At 44.5% G+C, this 23,134-nt stretch overlaps 1 protein-coding gene across 4 annotated transcripts in view; it reads right to left on the minus strand.

Annotated features, from left to right (window-relative positions):
• Positions 1 to 2,687: 2,687 nt before the first annotated feature.
• pik3c3 (phosphatidylinositol 3-kinase, catalytic subunit type 3) overlaps positions 2,688 to 23,134 on the minus strand; it is a 138,601-nt gene continuing 118,154 nt past the window's right edge. For all 4 annotated transcript variants that reach the window (XM_072497151.1, XM_072497150.1, XM_072497148.1 and 1 more), the window contains 3 exons: positions 10,670 to 10,760; positions 3,926 to 4,051; positions 2,688 to 3,432 (listed from right to left, as the gene is read on the minus strand). In XM_072497151.1, the coding sequence (XP_072353252.1) occupies positions 3,418 to 3,432; positions 3,926 to 4,051; positions 10,670 to 10,760 (232 nt within the window). In that variant the 3' untranslated portion in view covers positions 2,688 to 3,417. The remainder of the gene's footprint in view (positions 3,433 to 3,925; positions 4,052 to 10,669; positions 10,761 to 23,134) is intronic.

Below are 23,134 nucleotides of genomic sequence, written 5' to 3' on the forward strand. Positions count from 1 at the left end.
CATTAAGGAGTTTCTACTTTTATCCAAATGGGCACTGAAACTTCCTATTCCAGGAGCTTCAATTTTGTTAACTAGTCTTTTGTGATATTTTGTCAAATGCTTTCTTAAAATCCTTATTGACAACATGCACACCATTCCCTTCATTAACCTTGTTACAGCATCACAAAATGCAATTAGATTAGTCAAGCACTATTTGCCTTCTAAAACTCTATGTTGGCTCTTCATAATTAACTCAAACCTTTCCATGTGCCTATGTATGTCTGCATGATATAAGTGCTTTGTTGAAAAATGCAGCAAATCACTAATTGCCCAAAATAATGTTGGAAAAATAACATGTCAGGCAGCATCTGGAACAAAAAATGTTAATCTTTCAGGCACAGCCCTTTGTCAGAATAGGAAGATGTTACAGATGAACAGCAGATGCTCAATACACTTGAAGCTATAGGTATAATTTGATGTGGGAATATTGACCTAAAGATTAAAGTAGGCATTGTAGGCATAATGTAGCAGATCGTCTTTCTCACTCTATTTTGCTTTCTGTAGCTGATTTAACATTAAAATAAATATTTTACACAACCTTTCTGGTGCATATTCTATACTGCTCATTTAACAATTCTTCAATCTGGATGGGTACGAGGATACACAGTTGCTGTCATTATTCACACAGATCCCAGATGCTGTTTAGAGCACATCAAGGGTGGGATTATATGGCTCCTCTGAAGCCAATGGACTTTGAATAGTTTGCCATATTGTTCAGCCCGACAACTGCTGCTAAGGGCGGTAAAACTTTTTCCTTAGTTTTTTAATAGTTGGGAGGAATTTTATGTTCAACAAACACTATAACCCTATAATGTATGTGTTTGGGGGGAAGTTACACATCAGTGACTTTACTTTTAATCACACTGAAATGTAGATAAAGCTAAATGATTATTTCATGTCCTTTATCATCCTATTTGAACACTTTCCTAGATTGTTAACCACCTTCCTAGATTGGAAAACTCAAGATGCTCATCATTACTCTTGACACATCCCCATTAAAATGTTTTCTAACCTTTGCATCACAAGTAGATTACTGGCATGGTGACCATTACTGTATTACTCCAGTAAAGGTAAGGGTAGTGTAACCAGTTAAAATGGTAGACTATAACTTGCTTCGGTAGAACTTCTGTTAACCTTTATATTGTGGTAGCAACACAGGGGTAATTTTCAAAATTTAATTCCATGTGGAGCTTGCCTGCCAGGAATGCAAATGACTTCCCATAGCTTTTTAAAGAAAAAATCTTCTAGGACAAATTTAAGGTGGTATTGCTCCCGTGCATTGCAGACCATTGTGGTTGAAGTCATAGGTTTGGAGGAGGGGCTGAATAAGTCTCAATGAATTTTTGCATTGCATTCTCCAATTAGTAAACACTGCAACCACAGCATTCCTTTGGGTGGATGTCTAGGCTATAGTACGACCACACATATTTATTCATTCATCCAGTGCAGGTTTGTCCAACCCTCAGCTCCCGAAGCCAATCTGTGAGACACTGGAGCCACTGTCCAATATGCCGGTCAGACAGATTCGTGAAGTTAAATATTTTGCAAAGGGGCTGCTCCTCAAATCACAGGCCACTCCTCTCACTAGCGAGCCTATCAGCAGAAAATATGAGAGAAACACAGCAACACACCACCCATCAACACATACACCCACTGGCACAGAGACTGGAAGTGTCGCTGACCATCTCATTTTCGAAATGGTCATTTTTATTAATGTCTCATTTTTAAAATTATCAATTAATATTTTGATGTTGCTATATTTTTGGTCAGTAAGTTGTTTCTTTTCGTCATACCCCAACTTTTAAAAAAAATTAATGGTTAATGTTGTGCTGAACATCATCTTCCTGAAATTTGCTCATCGGCCCCTTGAGTGAGAAAATAAAAATGGAATTGTGGCCCAACCCCACGTGAAAAAGTTGGACAAGCCTAACCTAGTGCGTAATAGCAAAATATTTCAAGGTCCAGAAGTGAAATCATGAGGATAAAGTGATGATCAAGAGGATTGTGGTATTCCGAGTGGTGTCAAGCTTCTTGACTATTGTAGCTGCATGTTTGGGGTATTTGCAGAGTAATCTATCTCACTCCTGACTTGTGCCTTGCAAAGAGTAGAGAAGCTTTGAGATGTCAAACGAGCCACTTGCTGCAGAATACTCAGTATCTGATATGTTATAGTAACTATGATATTTATGCAATTTGCCCAGTTGGGTTTTCCTGGTCAATGGTGACTCCTACAATATTGGTGGGGAGTTCAGTGATGGCAATGCCAGTGAATGTCAAGGCGAGGTGGTTAGATTCAGTTTTGTTGGAGATTGTTGTTGCCTGGCACTTGTGTTGTCAGATGTTAATTGCCACAATTAGTCCAAGTCTGGCTGTCATTCAGATTTTATCCACCAGACTATGGCCACATGCATCATTGAAATTTCAATGGCATCAATATTAATCATCAATCAGTTGCACCTCTGACCTAATGGTGAAGGGAACACATTGATGAAGTATTTAAAGATGATTGGGCATAGAATACCCCCTGAGAAGATCCTGTAGAAATATTTTGAGGCATAGTTGTTTAGCCTCCAGCATTCACAACAACCTCCATACCTTATATGACAACTCGATAAAGTCTGGGATGGTGAAAAGACCACACAAATTAATTAATTTTATATTATTTATTGCTCTATGTACAGTACTCTGTTGAAATTACTAAATACATTCATAAAAACTGCTCTACAGCTCAATGCTCCTTTGTTCCACTTTTATATAGAACTCAGGTTAGATGTGTGCATAAAAACTGCTCTACAGCTCAATGCATTTTTGTTCTACTTTTATATAGAACTCAGGTTAGATGTGTGAATTTAGCGGAGAGCAAGTTGTAAATTTGTGTAAAACAGTTTGCATGAAAATTGAAAAATTATATTTTAGGCAGTAACAGCATTAGATACAGTTTACAACATAGTTCAAGCATTTTCATGATAACAGTTCAACTGCAAAAAAATAAACTTTTTTTTTGGTATTTTCACTGTAATTGAATGGCAAAAGTCACAAACCTACAAATTTGTTACAATATACAGCACTGTGCACTGGGAGTACTCCTCCAGAACTCATCATAAGAAAATAACTTTGCTAATATTTTCCCTGGGATGCCGCTCAATACTTGGTTCAGTTCTCTCACACAACTGGCCACTGAAAAGATTAGCACTATGAATATAGATTGCAATATTTTTGTTATGTAAACTTTAGTGCAGAACATTTTCTTATTGTTGAATTATTTACGAAATGAACTGCACTCCAATTTGCTCTTGTGCAGTAAACCTCAAATCTTGCAACAGATGAGATTCCTCTTCAGTGGTCATGGCATGTTCAGCCTCTACAGAAAGATAGAATTTATCTTCTCCAGTACTAAAATAAAGGGAAGAAAGTTGAATGCTTAGTCATCGAGAAATTCACAACCAGCTTGCTGCATTATAATTGCTTTTCTTATAGCCATGGTGAAACCTGAGAATGTTGTAAATTAGCCTTTATAGTGCACCTATAGTGTATATTAACTGACACAGAGATGGTTCTTACTTGAAATACGCTCAAACTGATAGGGAAATAATGACACTCTGGATTAATTTCAATACACAGTTGCAATTATAACAAAACGGAAAGAGCTGACAATGAAGTATTTCCTCAGCTGTCACAAACAGAGCCATATAGCTGTAAATTCATACAGTTCTATCCTAAATAAGCAAATATGCAAAAACATGGATCTTCAATATGGAAGAATGGCAGAAGTCAGATGATTAGCAAATTTTTACTGGATTATGTTCCTAGCTAGTTTTGCTAATAAAGTTTTTGGAGTTTAAACTTTAAAGCCCCCCCAAAATGCTAAATTTTATTGGTGACCAACCTGAGCAAATTTGTGTATTTGTTCCACCACTGCAGCAAACAAGGCACCCACACTTTCATCTATCAAACTCTGCATGTAATGAACTGCTTCCTCATCAGAAAGATCAAGGCGGAATTTGTCCTGGACCTGTAAGTTGGAACAACACTTTTAACTAAACACACCAACAAATGTGCAATTTGTATTAATAGATTTCAAACTTGTTATTTTCATAATTAATGGTAGATAAGAATAATTCACCTAAAAAGTTTAGTACTCTCTTTGTAAGATACAGAATAAAATAGAAAACAAATGCACCACCATTCATTCCAGGATCTTATTTTGTGTTTTCCCTCTGATATCTTAAATTATGATCATAAGCCAAAATTCCTTCACCTATTGGTATCTGTAACAATCCCAAGAGGGATGGGTGTATCCAGCTTTGTTGAATTACAAGTCAATAATCCCTGTTCCCCAAATGAATTTGATAGTTAGTAAGATGTTACATTTAAGAAAATGACATCTACAGTAACTTACACTAACACATAGATGATGGAAAGCTTCACCATTTCCTCACGTGAACAAACGTTTGGAAACGTGCACACGGGAGGGAAAGCCAAACACAAATTTAATAATGGGATATTCTATGGTTATGCCTGAATTTTAAAAAATATCTTCTTTTAAAATAAATGCGCAGGTTTTGCGTACGTAATATCTTCTAGCATGTTAGCACAAAATCTTTAATATGTAAAACGGTAAAATTGCAGAGATTTAAAATTGCATTACTCAACATTACTGGATGTTGCCAACATATCTGCCGCTTGCTTTAAAAAGAGGTAAGCTGCAGACAAAGATGACACACAATTAATTCTACTCAGTTCAAAGGTATATGGGATTGGAGTAGCGACGAAAGATCTCCGTAAAAATAGCAAAAAATTATTCTTGTTCAGCCTGAAATTGCTCTTATGACAAGTTCAAGGCAATATATGGAAGGTTAACAGTTATACGTTCCACAGAACAAGACCCAGTGCATTGGTTATTAAAAACAGACAGGTTGCATCATTATTTTATCAGCATGTCAGGAAAGAACATCCAAGAATGTGTCCTCCTGTAACACCAGAAAATTGTTTGGAAAATTAATCTTCTTCAAAGATAAAAACTAGCTCTCAATTTGTTCCAACAGCCAACACAACTGGTGCCTAACAGGGCACATCAATTACAAACAAATCCAAATTTATAGGGCCCAAAATGTCTGCACAAATAACTATTATGAGAGTGATGGGAAGCCTTCTACTATGGCCACCTTCCACTGTTGCAAGGAAGCTTTATTATTTCACAGTTGAATGAATTGAACAACACAATATGTTCAGAAGAGGCCTTCGGCCCATCAAGTTGATACGTGAAAAACACCTGATCTACCTACCTAGTCCCATTTGCCAGCACTTGGCCTTGAATGTTATGACGTGCCAAGTGCTCATCCAGGTACTTTTTAAAGGATGTGATGCAACCCGCCTCTACCACCCTCTCAGGCAGTGCATTCCAGACCGTCACCGCCCTAAACCTCCTGCCCCTCACCTTGAACTTGTGCCCCTTGAACTGACCATTTAATTAAGGGGAACAACTGCTCCCTGTCCTTCTTGTCCATTCCGCTCATAATCTTGTACACCTCGTGGGCAGCACGGTAGCACAGTGGGAAGCACACTTGCTTCACAGCTCCAGGGTCCCAGGTTTGATTCCCAGCTGAGTCACTGTCTGTGTGGAGTCTGCACAATCTCCCAGTGTCTGCGTGGTTTCCTCAGGGTGCTCCGGTTTCCTCCCACAGTCCAAAGATGTGCAGGTTAGATGGACTGGTCATTCTAAATTGTCCTTAGTGTTGGGTGGGGTTACAGGGATAGGGTGGAAGTATGGGCTTGAGTAGGGTGCTCTTTCCAAGGGACGGTGCAGACTCGATGGGCCGAATGGCCTCCTTCTGCACTGTAAATTCTATGAAATTACAGGGGATCAGCCACCCTCAGTCTTCTCTGCTCCAATGAAAACAACCCAAGCCCATCCAACCACTTTCCGTAACTTCCCAGGCAACATCCTGGTGAAACTCTTTTGCACTTCCTCCCATGAAATCACATCCTTCCTATAATGTGGTGACCAGAACGGCACAAAGTACTCCAGCTGTGGCCTCACCAAGTTTTATACAACTCCAACATGACCTCCCTGCTTTAGTAATCTATGCCTCGATTGATAAGGACAAGTGTTCCATATGCCTTTTTTACCACCCTATTTAACCTGCCCTTCTGCCTTCAGAAATCTATGGAAAAATACGCCAATGTCCCTTTGTCCCTCAGAACTTCCCAGCATCATGCCATTCATAGATTACTCCCTTGTCAAATTATTCCTTCCAACGTGAATCATCTCACTTTCCAGGGTTAAATTCCACCTGTAATTTATCTGCCCTTTTGACCATCCCTTCTATGTCTTCCTGCAACCCAAGACACTCAACCTCACTGTTAACCACTTGGCGAATCTGTGCATCATCCGTAAATGTACTGATCCTACCTCCCACGTGGTCATCTATATGGTTTACATAAATGACAAATAATAGGGGACCCAGCACAGATACCTGTAGTATGCCACTGTCATCACCCTCTGTCTCCTACAACCAAGTCAATTTTGAATCCACTTTATCAAGTCACCTTGAGTGCATTTGCCTTCTTTATAAATCTCCCATGTGGAATCTTGTCAAAGGCTTTACTGAAATCCATGTAAACTACATCAACTGCACTATCCTCATCTACACACTTGATCACTTCCTCAAAAAATTCAATCAAATTTGTTAGGTATGATCCCCCCTCTGACAAAGCCACGCTGACTATTCCTGATCAAACCTTCCCCTTCAAGTGGAGATAGATTCTCTCCTTCATGTATGGGAAAAAAAATTATTTATAACATTTTGCTTGGTAAGAGAGTTCTCCATTTTTGATTTTCTTACAGGTTCACTTTTCATTCTTTCCTTGAATCAGGAAGTAGCGCCTAAAGATGTGGTGCATAAGAGCATCCAGGGGCATTGAAATGAGGAAAAATCAGTATCAGTTGGAACAGGATGTTCTCAGGGATCCTTCAATTAGAATTTAAATGTGTCCTGCACTCGTCCCTTCTCCCACCATAACCAGACAGTATGCTTTTCACTTTCAACATCCTAAAGAGGAAACATTAGTTCAAAAGTGAAACCATTTACTGCCCAGCATCGCCCCAAAAAAGAGGGCAAAGATCAGACAAAGTGCCTCCTTTGTACCATCTCTATGCACTTTAACACACAAAAATTAGATGGCACAAGATTCCCATTTTATCTCTGAAATGCTGTGGCAAAATAGTATATATTGAAATTTTAATTCATTTCCTACACATAATTACCATGCTAGCACTTCTTCTCCATTTTTCATTCAGCTCATCTAAATCAATGTTTAAATTTTAACATGGCAGATGTCTGTATGAGACTAATGAAAATATCTTGGTACAGTGATTACCTCTTACATCTGTCCTACCACATAAACACAGCTTAATCAAAATGTTCTTGTTCTGAACAATACAAAAGTCACCTTCACTTGTACAAAGTGTTTTAGCCATAAAGGTTACATCTTTCACAAGTTGATGGTGGAATCACTTATCAAAATGCTGGAACACAGCATTCAATTTCTATACATCAGCCAAAAGTGCTAAAGTGGATAATCCTATTTGGCCTCCTCCCGAGGACCTGGAAATGAGAGTCGCCAATATAATGACGATTTTGTCATTCCACATATCATTAAGCAGTTGCTGGATGCACTGGACATTGCAAAAGCCCAGGGTTTTAATAAAATCTTGACTTTATGGGCGAGATTCTCCACTCGCGCGCCGGTTGGGAGAATCGCCTGGGCCGCCAAAATTTCCCGGGACGCCGGTCCGACGCCCTCCCGCGATTCTCCCAAGCGACGGGAACGGCCCGGTCGAGTTCCGCGGGCCGCAGGCCGGAGACACCCAAAATGGCGATTCTCCGGCACCCCCGCTATACTCAGGCCCGGATGGGCCGAGCGGCCAGGCCAAAACGGCTGGTTTCCCCCGGCGCCGTCCACACCTGGTCGCTGCCGTCGTGAACGGTGCGTGAACGCTGGGGGGGGGGGGGGCGGTCTGCGGGGGGAGCGAGGGGGGATCCTGCACCCGGGGGGGGACCTCAAATGTGGGGTGGCCCGCGATCGGTGCCCACCGATCGTCGGGCCGTCCTCTCTGAAGGAGGACCTCCTTTCTTCCGCGGCCCCGCAAGATCCGTCCGCCATCTTCTTGCGGGGCGGACTTAGAGAGGACGGCAACCACGCATGCGCGGGTTGGCGCCGGCCAACCCACGCATGCGCGGATGACGCCAGTTATGCGGCGCGGCCGCGTCATATATGCGGCTCCGCCTTTACGCGGGCGACAAGGCCTGGCGCGTGTAGATGACGCGGCCCCGATCCTAGCCCATTGTCAGGGCCTGAATCGGTCGGGATTGGGGCCGTTTCGCGGCGTCGTGAACCTCGACGGCGTTCACGACGGCGCGGCCACTTTGGCGTGGGAGTGGAGAATCCCGCCCTATATGCCAGGTCTAGCTGCCACCAACCCAAACTGCTCCAGTACAGCTAGGACAATACACAAGTAAAATGTTGTTCAGGTATGTCCTTAACATAGCAAAAATAAACAATAACCTCCACAGTTAATTACAACCCTAGCAATCGTTAACAAAAGGATTCATCAATTCTACCATCAAGCCAAACCTACTCCAGTTACAAGCTCATTGGCAGCCTAGCTCCGAGGAGTTAAAAGTAGCCATCTTTTATGTGAAAGTAACAAACAGCTTCAGTCACAATCCACGAGGCCCCAGAAAATTTGAGGTCGGGGGGTGGGGGGAGGAGTTCATGCAAGGATGTGCGCTCAGTCCTCTACTGTACTCCCTGTACACACACGACTATGTGGCGCGGTTCAACTCCAATTCAACCTATAAGTTTGCAGATGATACGACTGTGGTGATTCGTATCTCAAACAATGACGAATCAGACGACAGAAGGGAGACAGATCACTTGGTTGCGTGGTGTACCAAAAACAACCGCTCTCTAAATGCTGGAAAAACCAAGGAACTGATCATCGACTTCAGGAAGCCTAGCACGACACACACCCCTGTCTACATCAATGGCTCTGAAGTAGAGATGGTCGATAGCTTTAAGTTCCTGGGGGCCACCATCATCAACAGTCTGTTCTGGTCCACTCACCTTGATGCAACAATCAAGAAAGCCCAACAAGGTCTCTACTTCCTACGGAAGCTAAAGAAATTCGGCATGTCTGCATCGACTCTCACCAACTTCTACAGAAGTGCCATAGAGAGCATCCTATCCGGCTGCATTACAGTTTGTATGGCAACCGCTCGGCCCAAGACAGCAAGAAACTGCAGAGTGTGGTGAACTCAGCCAAACGCATCACACAAGCTTGCCATCCTCCCATTGATTCTGTATACACCTCCCGCTGCCTCAGAAAGGCAGACAGCATGTTAGAGACCCCTCACACCCAGGCTTTGCCCTCTTCCAGACCTTTCCATCAGGCAGAAGATACAGACGTCTGAGGATCCGCACATCCAGACACAGGAACAGCTTCTTCCCCACAGTTACTAGACTCCTCAACGACTCTCCCTTGGACTGATCTGTTCCCTGTAAGAACACTATTCACGGCACCCTATGCTGGCCTTGCTCCGCACTGTAACTAATCACTATTTGTTGATGCACCACTGTCAACGTACTCTGTCGATTATTCTTTTGTCTTTTATGTACAAACTGGGTACGTTCCTTTGGCCGCAGAAAAATACTTTTCACTGTACTTCGTTACATGTGACAATAAATATCAATCAATCAAATGAAAGGACACTCCAGTGGTTTTAGTCAAAGCGCGGGATCCTTCACTGACAAATCTAGAATAAACTTTATTCTTCACTCTCTCGTCATAAAACATCAAGACTTTGGACAATATCCAGGCTTGCTTCACAACTAGTAGGTAACATTCTCATAATACAAGTACCATTATACAAGACCATCTCCAACAAGATATCAATTAATCACCGACTCCTAATCTTCAATTACACCACCAGCTTCACAAGGCAATTTAGGATGGGCAATACTTGCAGTTTTGCCAGCGTGCCCATATCCTGGGAGTAATTATTTGAAAAAAGCGGTCAACTTGATTCAAATTTTTCATTTCTCCTTGTTTAAAAAGTGACTGAACACTTTCTCTTCTGTAAGGGTTCATTAAGTACAAGTGGCAGTTACTGACTGTTTAAATGCACCTTAATGTCAACAGAATTATTACATCTCTCTACATGCCAGTAGCAGTTTTTATTTATCAATTAAAACTCTTCCTTACAATGTAGTAGCCACAATGCAATAAGTAAAGAATGTGTGGGGAAAAATAAATTTGTTTTTGGCAGAGTGAAATACATAATACATCAGATTAAAATGATTTTGGGAATTCACCTTCCTCATGTCTGAAAAAAATTTAAGGATGTGACAAATAAAACTGGAAAGGGTTACATTTACATAAGGTTTAAAATCAATCTCACTTAAAAGGTAATAAATACTCATAAAACAGCATATTGATTTGGATCCAAAAGAATTAGATTTTATTTAGTGTATTAGAATAATTGTATTATCTATAATTGAGATTGTCAAGTTTAAAAGAAAATATTATACACTGGTAAGCAAATTCAACTACTTGTTTCAAGATTACCTTTTTCACAGTCTTGTCAGGCTCCAAAGCAATGTCTGGAATATTGGCATCTACCATTAGCGAGAACAGATTCAGAATTAGATTAGAATATCTGGAAGAGGAATAAATATTTTGTTGATAATGGATGCTGAACAGTCGACTTTGCATTAACAACAGTCTCAAATATTTATTTCAACCTGCAAATTACTTCTGACTCTGCAGGAGAAGAGTTAATTTAAGTATTTGCGACTTTGCACAATATTAAGTAATAAAAAGGGCTGTTGTATAAGATTTTAGATCAATAAGTAGTGTATAGAACAACATCAAAGTTCAGGGATCAGACTATAGGATCAAAGTTGGAATCATTAAAAATAGTAAATTCAGTAACAGCTGAATATATAGTTATATTCAGTTATAAATAATGAAAGGCTTTGTCATACAGGAATTTCTGCTGTGCTGTATAGGTTTTTCTAAAAGTAGTTACTGTCATGCCTCATGTTTTTGTTGTTCAGAAATATACAAATTGTTTAAAGATTAGAAAGGTCCAACCATGGTGTCCAGAATTGCAATATTTCAGATACATCTAATAAACTCTTAAACAGCAACAAAATCACCTTTATTGACTGCATTTGATACCAATTAGTGCAATTATGTAAAAGATCCATTTTATTCGCAACCTGCTTGAATTTTGTTACCTGCCTCCTACTTTTGGATAACCCACAAACTTCAGAATTGTTTGGGTGCAGGAGGAGGCCATTTGGCCTATATTGTCTGCACCAGCTTTCCAAATGAACATCATGACTTTGTGCCATTCCCCTGGACATCATGTAATCATCTAATGCCCTCTTGAATGTCTCAAACACACTTCTAGGCAGTGCATTCTAGACCAGAACCACTCATTTTGTGAAAAAGTTTTCTCACATCACATTTGCTTCTTTTGAAAATCACTTCAAATCTGTGCCCTCCCATTCTTTATGCTTTTATGAGCGGGAACAGTTTCTATCTATCCTGACTTGCCCTGTCATGGCTTTCAACATCACTATCAAATCTCCTCTCAGCCGTCTTCTCCTTAAGATGATCAGTCCCAACCTCTCTAAACTATCCTCATAACAGATGTTTCACATCCCTGGTACCATTCTTGTAATCCTCTTCTGCATTCTCTCCAATGCATTCACATCCTTCCTATAGTGTGGCGCCCAGAACTGTGCACAGCTGAGGTCTAACCAGTATCTTGTAGAAGTTCAGCATGACCTCTTGCTCTTGTATTCCTCCTATTCTCCAATTAATAAAGGCCAGAACATTATATACTTTATTAACTGCTCCCTCCACCTGTCCTGCCACCTTCAATGATCTGTGCACATATACACCAAGATCCCTCTGCTTCTCATTTACCCCTTATTTTGCATTGTCCACCCAAGTTCTTCCTACTAAAATGCATCACCTCATACTTCTCCACATAGATTTCATCTGACACCTATCTGCCCACTCCACCAACTTTGTCTATGTCCTTTTGAAGTTCTTCACTGTCCTCTTCACAGTTTACAAAATACTTCCAAGTTTTGTGTCATCCGCAAACTTTGAAATTGTCCCCTGCACACAAGATCTAGATCGTTTATATCAGGAAAAGCAAGGGTCCCAATGCCGACCCCTGGGAACGTTCCACCACTACAAGCTTTTCTCTAGCAAAAAAGTGTCCATTGAACATTATGTACTGATTCCATTATTCAGTCAATTTTGCATCCATGCTGCTACTGTCCCTGTTATTGCATGAGCTATAACTTTTCTCAAGTCTGTTGTGTGGCACCATATCAAATGCCTTCTGAAAGTTCATGTACACTACATCAACAGCATTACTCTCATCAACCCATTCTGTTACCTGCTTAAAACTCCAGCAAGTTAGTTAAACGCGATTTCCCCGTTATGGATTTCCTCCCTGAAAGATGTGCTGGTAGGTAATTTGGACATTCTGAATACTCCCTCTGTGCACCCGAACAGGTGCCGGAATGTGGTGACTAGGAGCTTTTCACAGTAACTTCATTGCAGTGGTAATGTAATTACTTGTGACAATAAAAGATTATTATTATTATAAGAAATCCATGCTGGTTCTACCTAATCAACAGACATTTTTCCATTCGACTATTAATTCTATCCTGGGTAATTGTTTCGAGACACTTTCCTACCACTGATGTTAATCTGACAGGCCTGTATTTGCTGGGCTTATCCTTACAACATTTTTTGAACAAAGGTGTATACCCTTGCAATTCTCCAGTCCTCTGTCACCTCCCGAGTCCAGAGAAGACTGGAAGATTATGGCCAGTACCCACTCTCACTTCCTTCAATATCCTCAGATGCATCTCATCCTGTTCTGGTGCCTTGTTGATTTTCAGTACCGATAGTCTATCCAATACTTCCTCCTCATCAGTTTTGAACCCTTCGAGGAACAGTTTCCTCATGTCTCACCATGTCCTCCTGGGTAGCATCTACTTCCTTGGTAAATAAGTATTCATTTTGCAAAGTATTCACTTAATACCTCAGCCATGCCCCAGAATCCAAATGTAAATTTCATTTTAGGTCCCTAATTGGACCTACTCCTTTTACCACCCTTGTACTACGTATTTATTTAGTTATTTTTTAATTTTCCCAATTAAGGGGCAATTTAGCATGGCCAATCCACTTATCCTACAAATCTTTGGGTTGTGGGGGCTGAGACCAATGCAGACAAGGGGAGAACGTGCATATTCCACACAGTGACCCGGTCCGGTATCGTACCCGGGTCCTTGGCGCCTTGAGGCAGCAGTGCTAAGCATTGCGCCACCGTGCCGCCACCCTTTTACTATTTATATGCCAACAGAAGACTTTGGGATTCCTTTATTTTGGCTGACAGACTTTTCATGATCCCTCTTCACTTCTCTAATGTGCTTTTTCACCTCTCCTCTGAACCTTCTGCATTCCTCTTGGTTCTCAACTGTATTTTCTACCTGACACGTGTCATATGCACATTTTGTCTTCCTTATTTTAATTTCAATCCCTTTTTCTCATCCAGAGAGCTCTGGATATGTTTCCCCTACCTTTCCTATTGAAGGGAATACTTTGTCTGTGTCCAGAGCATTCTTGTTTTGAAAGTAGCCCATTGTCTAGTTACACCTTTTCCCATAAACCTTTCGTTCCGGGGCAGCACGGTGGCACAGTGGTTAGCACTGCTAACGGGGTCCCAGGTTCGATCCCGGCTCTGGGTCACTGTCCGTGTGGAGTTTGCACATTCTCCCTGTGTTTGCGTGGGTTTCGTCCCCACAACCCAAAGATGTGTAGGGTAGGTGGATTGGCCACACTAAATTGCCCCTTAATTGGGAAAAATGAATTGGGTACTCAAAATTTATTTTAAATTTTAACCAGTTTAACCGGCCCAACTCTGTTCTTGCCTCACTGAAGTTGGCTATCCACCAATTTATTATTTTTATCCTGGATTGCCCATTATCCTTCTCCATCATCATCCTAAAACCTTAGAATACAATTACGACCGTCTCCTAAATGTTCTCCCACTGTCACTTGGACCTACTTGGCCCATCTCATTTCCACGAACCAGATCCAACAATGTATCCTTTCTTGTTGGACTAGACTGTAGGAAATTTTCCTAACCATAATCGAAGAACATTTGCCCCTCTCTGCCCTTTATACTACCACTGTTCCAGTCTACATTCGGGTAATTAAGGTCTCCCATCACAACTACTTTATAACATTTGCATTTCTCTGTAATTTTCTTGCAGATTTGTTCTTCTCACTAGTTGGCAGTCTGCAGACTACTCCGAGCAACATAATTCTGTCCTTGAACCCTCAAAGACATCCTCTTTCTCCAGCACTGCAATGCTCTCCTTAACCAATACCACCACGGCTCCCCTTTTCCTGAACACATTTTAACCAGAAATATTTAACACCCAGTCTTCCCCTTCCTTGTGCCAGGTTCGGTTATCGCCACAACACAATATTCCCACATAGGAATATGCGCCCGTTACTTCCTAATCTTATTTCCTATACTTTGTGCTTCCACATACATGCACTTAGCAATGGATTATTCAAGTTAATCATAGCAAGAGTCTGAAGATAAATCTTTTGTTACCTTGCTTGAAATCTCTTCCTTCCTAAAAAGATGACATTTCTGGCTACCTATCATTTTTTAGGAAGTTAATTCTCCAACTACAACTTCTTCAGAAAGACACTTTTCAAACTAACAAATTTACATTTCAACATCTTACCGTACTTGTGATAAGCTAATGTGAAACATTATCAAAAACTATCCGCATTCCCTCTTTACCATGTCAAGTAACAATTCAAGCTTTATTTAATAAGGACCCTTAATTCCATGGATATTGAATGACTACCATTTAACAAATTATCTTTCACCCACGAGAACTAAATAGTATAGGGGGTGATCACTTGGTTCTCTGCACTTTTCAACTCATGAGTCCGATCTATTTCTGCTCCATAAAAATGCACTTCTTTTAGTCAGTGATTTTATCTGTCATTTTCTTGATTTAACCAGCCATTAATTATTTCTGCTGCAAATCAATTGCTCAACAAAGCTTTTACACTTATTTCATGTGGGTAATCATATGCTTATTTCACATTAGTGTACAAACACTTTGTCTCCTTATCTTTATTTCTCTATTAATGTTGTCATTTGTTTCTTCTCCTTTTCCCTCAATATATACTTGTGACAACTTTTATTTGTGGCAAACAATGCCCTATTAGACAGCTATTAGGCTGTTTACCTCATTGGCACGTGAGACAAAGTGAGACTGAGGGGTGAGCCGGGAGAATAAAAGAGCGTAAAAAAGAGTGAGACTGAGAACCGAGTGTTAGCTTGGAGATTGGAGTTCATGAGGTGACATCAGGATTAAAAAGTGACGCGGGGCAAGTGGAAGCAGCTGACTGGGTGAGTATGGTGTCAGTTCAGTATTTACTATTTTTATCGCTTGTAGTTTGTAAGGTCTATATTTTGTGGTCTATAGTTTGTGAGGGCTATATTCTGTAGTAACAAGGAACAGGAAAGAAGGGCCCTGAGAGTAATTGATATTATTTGGTTTCAAGTATCTTCCAAAAGGTTTGAAGGGGTAAGTCATGGCAGGAGCGCTCAAAAGCCGTGGTGTGGTCCTCCTGCTCTATATGGGAAGCCGGGAACATTTCTAGTGCTCACGGCCAGCATGTGTGCAGGAAGTATCGTTTAAAAAAGAAAAAATCTTTGTTAGTGTTACAAGTAGGCTTACATTAGCACTGCAATAAAGTTACTATGAAAATCCCCTAGTCGCCACACTACGATGCCTGTTTGGGTACACGGAGAAAGAATTCAGAATGTTCAATACACCTAACAAGCACGTTTTTCGGGACTTGTGGGAGGAAACCGGAGCACCCGGAGGAAACCCACGCAGACACGGGGAGAACGTCCAGACTCGGCACAGACAGTGACCTAAGCCGGGAATCGAACCCGGGTCCCTGGCGCTGTGAAGCAACAGTGCCAACCTTGCCGCTCTCGGCCCGGATTTTGGAACTGGAGCAGTGGATGAGGACACTGCAGTGCATCCGTGAGGCAGAGTGTATCATGGATAGCATGTATAGACGAGTGGTCACTGTGTAGGCCAAGACTCCACAGGCTGGCAGGGAATGGTGATGACCAGGCAGAGCAAGAGGACTAAGCAGGCAGTGCATAAGTCTCCTGTGGCCATTCCCCTGCAAAACAAGTGATACTTTAGTCTCAGTGGAAAGCAGCAGCCAAATTTGCTGGCTCTGCTGCACAGAGGAGGAGTAAAACGTGTGGCAGTGCAATAGTTAAGGGGGATTAAATTGTAAGGGGAATAGATAAGCTTTTCCTTGGCTGCAAACTCCAGGATGGTATGTTCCCTCTTGGGTGGTAAGGGTAAGGATATCTCAGAGGGGCAACAGGACACTCTGGAGGAGGAGGGTGAACAGCCAGTGGTGGTGGCACACATTGGTACAAACGACAGGTTAAAAAAGGGATGAAGTGGTTCCGGGTGCGGCGATGACCAGCTAAGTCGCATGTTTCGGCACCTCCCGTTTTAACGGACTTTTGGGCTCTTATCGGGAGCCCCAACGGCAATTTTCGAAGGCTAAACCCACTGTGAGGCGACATAGAAGGGAGTCCCCCCGGATGTGAATGGACAGAAGAGATAATAGTGGCCAGATTGCGGAGGATCCTCTGGAGCAGCGGCAAAGAAGGGAAGTGAGAAGCAAGATGGCGGTGAAGGGAGGCCAGTTGGGAGTTCCTCCGGCGATGTGTGGAGGAGCTCAAGGAGGAGGTGCCGATGCTGCAGGCGATTGAGGGGTTAAAGGAGGCGCAGAAGACCCAAGAGATGGAGCTCCGTGGAGTGAAGGCAAAAGCTGCCGAGAATGAGGACGAGATACAGGGCTTGGTGGTGAAGACGGAGACGCACGAGGCACTACATAAGGTGTATCGAGAGACTGGAAGCCCTGGAAAATAGCTCGAGGAGGAAGAACTTAAGAATCTTGGGACTTCCCAAAGGGGCAGAGGGAGCCGACGTTGGGGCGTATGTGAGCACGATGCTTCATACCTTAATGGGAGCCGAGGCCCCGACGGGCCCCCTGGAAGTGGAGGGAGCGTATCGAGTCCTCGTGAGAAGACCAAAGGCAGGAGAAATACCTCGAGCAATAGTGGTGAGGTTCCACCGCTACAAGGACAGGGGTGGTGGCACACAGATGGTCCTGAGATGCGCGAAAAAGACACGGAGCAGCAGGTGGGAGAACGCGGTGATCCGCGTGTATCAGGATTGGAGTGCGGAGGTGGCGAGAAGGAGGGCGAGTTTCAATCGGGCAAGACTGTGGGTTACATACCAGGGCAAACACCACTACTTCGAGGCGGCAGAAGAGGCGTGGACATTTATTGAAGAGGAGAAGTTGGACTAGATTGGAGAAAGAGTGTTTGAAATGAAGTAGTGAGGTGGTGGTAAGGGACTGTGAATCAGATGGGGGAAAATTTTCTTTCCCCTCGAAGGGGGGGGACACGAAGAAATGTGGGTGCCAGTGGGGAAGGGGAGGGGGAAGGAGAGAGGGAGCTGCGCCATCAGGGGCGGGGGCGAGAGGGAAGCGCGGGCTTTGTTCCCGCGCTATGGAAATTGTGGCGGGAAAAGGGGGCGCAGGAAGGAGGTGGCCTCACATAATGGGAGGCTAAGGATAAACGGGGGAAGCAGAGGTCAGCCAAAGTTTGCTGACTTCCGGAAGCAAGGTCGGGATGGGAGGGCGCCGTTGGGGGGATAAGCAGGTGCGTGGGAACCGGGCGAGGAGCTGGTCTAAAAAAGGGGATGGCTAGTCGACGAGGGGGGGGGGGGGTAAAGAGCCCCCCAACCCGGTTGATCACGTGGAACATGAGAGGGTTGAATGGGCCGATTAAGAGGGCAAGGGTACTTGCGCACCTAAAGAAGCTAAAGGCAGACGTGGTCATGCTTCAGGAGACGCACCTGAAACTGGCGGATCAGGTCAGATTAAGAAAAGGATGGGTGGGGCAGGTATTCCACTCGGGCTTGGATGCGAAATCCACTCGGGCTTGGATGCGAAAATAGAGGGGTGGCAATACTGGTGGGGAAACAGGTATTGTTTGAGGCGAAGACTATGGTGGCGGATAGTGGGGGTAGATACGTGATGGTGAGTGGCAGATTGCAAGGTGAGGCGGTGGTGCTGGTGAATGTATATGCCCCAAACTGGGATGACGTGAACTTTATGAAGCGTATGTTGGGGCGCATCCCGGACCTGGAGATGGGAAAGTTGGTAATGGGGGGGGTGGGGGACGGACTTCAATACGGTGCTGGACCGGTCCAGATCTAGGACCGGGAGGAGGCCGGCAGCGGCCAAGGTGCTTAAGGGCTTTATGGAGCAGATGGGAGGAGTGGATCCATGGAGATTTACTAGGCCAAGGAGTAAAGAGTTTTCCTTCTTCTCCCATGTCCACAAAGTGTACTCCCGGATAGACTTCTTTGTCCTGGGAAGGGCGCTGATCCCGAAGGTGGCAGGAATGGAGTATTCGGCTATAGCCATTTCAGATCATGCCCCACATTGGGTAGATCTGGAAGTAGGAGAGGAAAAGGAACAGCGCCCACTCTGGAGATTAGATATGGGACTGTTGGCGGACGAGGGGGTATGTGTAAGGGTGAGGGGATGTGTTGAAAGGTACCTAGAGATTAATGATGATGGAGAGGTCCAGGTGGGAGTGGTCTGGGAGGCGCTGAAGGCGGTGGTTAGAGGGGAGCTGATCTCCATAAGGGCCCATAAGGGGAAACAAGAGGGTAAAGAAAGGGAGAGATTGTTGAGGGAGATTTTGAGGGTGGATAGGCAATATGCGGAGGCTCCAGATGAAGGGCTATACAGGGAAAGACGGAGATTGCACACGGACTTTGACTTGTTGGCCACGGGTAAGGCGGAGGCACAATGGAGGAAGGCACAGGGAGTGCAGTATGAATATGGAGTGAAGGCGAGCCGGCTGCTGGCCCAACAACTTAGGAAGAGGGGGGCGGCGAGAGAGATCGGAGTGGTTAGAGACGAGGAGGGAAAGATGGAACGGGGAGCGGAGAGGGTGAACGGGGTGTTTAAGGTATTTTACGAGAGGCTATATAAGGCTCAACCCCCGGAAGGGAAAGAGGGAATGATGCGTTTCCTAGACCAGCTGGAGTTTCCGAAGGTTGAGGAACAGGAGATGACAGGACTGGGAGCGCAGATTGAGGTGGAGGAGGTGGTAAAAGGAATTGGGAACATGCAGGCAGGGAAGGCCCCGGGACAGGATGGGTTCCCGGTGGAGTTCTATAGGAAATACGTGGACCTGCTGGCCCCACTTATGACGAGAACCTTTAATGAGGCTAGGGAAATGGGGACACTACCCCTGACGATGTCGGAGGCGCCGATATCGCTGATCCTGAAAAGAGACAAGGACCCGCTGCAGTGCGGGTCATACAGGCCTATTTCCCTCTTGAATGTAGATGCCAAGCTTTTGGCCAAGGTGATGGCGACGAGGATAGAGGACTGTGTCCCTGGGGTGGTGCATGATGATCAAACGGGGTTTGTTAAAGGGAGGCAATTGAATGCTAATATACGGAGGCTGCTGGGGGTGATGATGATGCCCCCACCGGAGGGGGAGGCGGAGATAGTGGTGGCGATGGATGCAGAGAAAGCATTTGATAGAGTGGAGTGGGACTACCTGTGGGAAGTACTGAGGAGATTTGGATTTGGAGAGGGGTTCATTAGATGGGTTCAGCTCCTGTACAGGGCCCTGGTGGCAAGTGTGATTACAAATAGGCAACGATCTGACCACTTCCGACTATATAGGGGTACAAGACAGGGATGTCCCCTGTCCGCGTTACTGTTTGCGTTGGCAATTGAGCCACTGGCCATAGCGCTGAGGGGCTCTAGGAAGTGGAGGGGGGTACTTAGAGGAGGAGAAGAGCATCGGGTGTCATTATACGCGGATGATTTGTTGTTGTATGTCGCGGACCCAGTGGAGGGGATGCCTGAGATAATGCAGACACTCAGGGAGTTTGGAGAATTTTCAGGATATAAATTGAATATGGGGAAGAGTGAACTGTTTGTGATGCACCCTGGGGAACAGGGCAGGGGAATAGACGATTTACCATTGAGGAGGGTAACAAGGGATTTCCGGTATTTAGGGATCCAGGTGGCCAGGAACTGGGGAACCTTGCATAAGCTTAACTTGGCACGACTGGTAGAGCAGATGGAAGAGGACTTTAGGAGGTGGGACATGGCGCCCCTGTCATTGGCTGGCAGGGTGCAGGCGGTTGAAATGGTAGTCCTTCCGAGGTTTCTTTTTGTGTTTCAGTGCCTCCCTGTACTGATTACAAAGGCCTTTTTTAAGAAGGTGGACAAGAGTATTATGAGCTTTGTGTGGGCTGGAAAGACCCCAAGAGTAAAGAGGGGGTTCCTGCAGCGCAGTAGGGACAGAGGGGGACTGGCACTGCCGACTCTAAGTGATTATTATTGGGCCGCCAACGTGTCAATGATATGTAAGTGGATGAGGGAAGGGAAAGGAGCGGCGTGGAAAAGATTGGAGATAGCGTCCTGTAGGGGAACTAGTCTGAAAGCACTGGCGATGGCGCCGTTACCGTTCTCCCCGAAAAAATACGCCACAAACCCAGTGGTGGTGGCAGCTCTGAAAATTTGGGGGCAGTGGAGACGACATAAGGGAGTGACGGGTGCCTCAGTGTGGTCCCCGATAAGGAACAACCATAGGTTCGTCCCGGGAAGGATAGATGGGGGATTTAAATCTTGGCAGCGAGTAGGAATTGCGAAATTGAAGGACTTGTTCTTAGACGGGATGTTCGCGAGTCTGGGAGCACTGACAGAAAAATATGGGTTGCCACCTGGGAATGCATTTCGCTATATGCAAGTGAGGGCATTTGTGAAGCAACAGGTGAGGGAATTTCCGCAGCTCCCGGCGCAAGAGATCCAGGACAGAGTGATTTCAGGGGCATGGGTGGGTGATGGTAGGGTGTCAGATATATATAGGGAAATGAGAGACAAGGGGGAGACGATGGTAGAGGAGCTGAAGGGAAAATGGGAGGAGGAGCTGGGGGAAGAGATTGAGGGGGGGCTGTGGGCAGATGCCCTAAGTAGGGTAAACTCTTCGTCCTCGTGTGCCAGGCTCAGCCTGATACAATTCAAGGTTCTACACAGGGCACATATGACTGGAGCAAGGCTGAGTAGATTTTTTGGAGTGGAGGATAGGTGCGGGAGATGCGCGGGAAGCCCGGCGAACCACACCCACATGTTTTGGTCATGTCCGGTATTGCATGGGTTCTGGGTGGGTGTGGCAAAAATGATTTTAAAGGTGGTGGGGGTCCGGGTCGAACCAGGCTGGGGGTTGGCTATATTTGGGGTTGCAGATGAGCTGGGAGTGGAGGCGGCGAGAGAGGCCGATGTTTTGGCCTTTGCGTCCCTAGTAGCCCGGCGAAGGATTCTACTTATGTGGAAAGAAGCTAAGCCCCCGGGTGTGGAGGCCTGGATCAATGACATGGCAGGGTTCATAAGATTGGAGCGGATAAAGTACGCACTAAGAGGTTCGGCTCAAGGGTTCACCAGGTGGTGGCAACCGTTCCTCGACTATCTCGCAGAGCGATAAGGGAAAAAAGGAAAGGTAGCAGCAGCAACCCAGAGGGGGTGGGGGCTCATTTGGGTCCTCAGGGGTTTTATGTGTGTGTTTATATATTAGTTATTTATATTAGATGTTACGAAGTTACTATTTTAGTTACTATTTCTGTTGTTTCTTATTTTGTTGTTGGCAGATGCCGTTAGTTAGCATATTATTTATTTAAAAAAAGATCAATGTATATATTATTACAAAGTTGTAAAATGGAAAATTTTTGTTTGATCGAAAAACTTTAATAAAATATATTTATAAAACAAAAGGGATGAAGTCCCTGAAAGCAGAATATAGGGAGTTAGGAAGTAAGTTGAAAAGTAGGACCACAAAATGTAGTGATCTCAGGATTACTACCAATGCAGCGTACTAGTCAGACCAGAAATAGCAGGATATATCAGATGAATAAGTGGCTGAAGAGATGGTGCGAGGGGAAATTTTTCAAATTCCTTGGACATTGAGACTGGTACTCCTGGAGGTGGGACCAGAACAAACTAGATGGATTATACCTGGGCAGGACAGGACAGATGTTCTCCTGGGCAGGATGGGACAAATGTTCGCGAGAGAGTATTTGCTAGAGTGGTTCAGGAGGGTTTAAACTAAAATGGCAGGGGGATAGGAACCTATGCAAGCAGTCAGAGGAGGGGAAAAAACACAGGCAAGAGCAAAAAACAGAGGGTGCGGTTCAGCAGACAAAAGTTAAAGTCTGCCTTTGGGCCTGTATGGAGAGGTGTTTTGCTGCAGTGCCGAGATTCACTCCGTTATTCACCAGCACTCTTGCCGGTTTTTTATGCCCAGGGGAGTTTCTTCCCGCCAAGGCCACACTTCAGTTGATCGGCTCCTCACAGACCATTGTGAACAGCAGCTTTGGTCTCTACATACACCCCCCCCCCCCCTCCCCACCCCCCGCTTTCAGGGCAGCCCCCCTCTTCCCCCTCATCACCCTCCCACCTTCTCTAGGCCCCTGGAACCACATCCCCTTCCATGAACCCACCCCCTCCAATTTGCAAAAAAACCTGACCCCGATACCTAGCACCCATGCCCCCTGGAAATGGTACCCGGGGCAGCACTGCCAGGGTCGGTGGCACTTCCAGGTTCTAGGCTGGCAGTGCAAGGTGCCCAGGCTCCAGGGACCATCCTGCCCTGTCCCCGATCATCTTGGGGTCTCAAATAACCTGCAAGACCCCCCCTCCCTCACCTCCGAAGTGCCGTTACGCCTGGTCCACGTTTGTGCAAAACGGCACCCTGGCGATGCTTTGCAGGCATGGCCGTTCACTCCCGGGCGATGGGTGAATCCGGGTATTCAAATGAATCTAATGGCA

The sequence above is a fragment of the Scyliorhinus torazame genome, chromosome 3 (assembly GCF_047496885.1).
Source record: "Scyliorhinus torazame isolate Kashiwa2021f chromosome 3, sScyTor2.1, whole genome shotgun sequence".
NCBI lineage: Eukaryota > Metazoa > Chordata > Chondrichthyes > Carcharhiniformes > Scyliorhinidae > Scyliorhinus > Scyliorhinus torazame.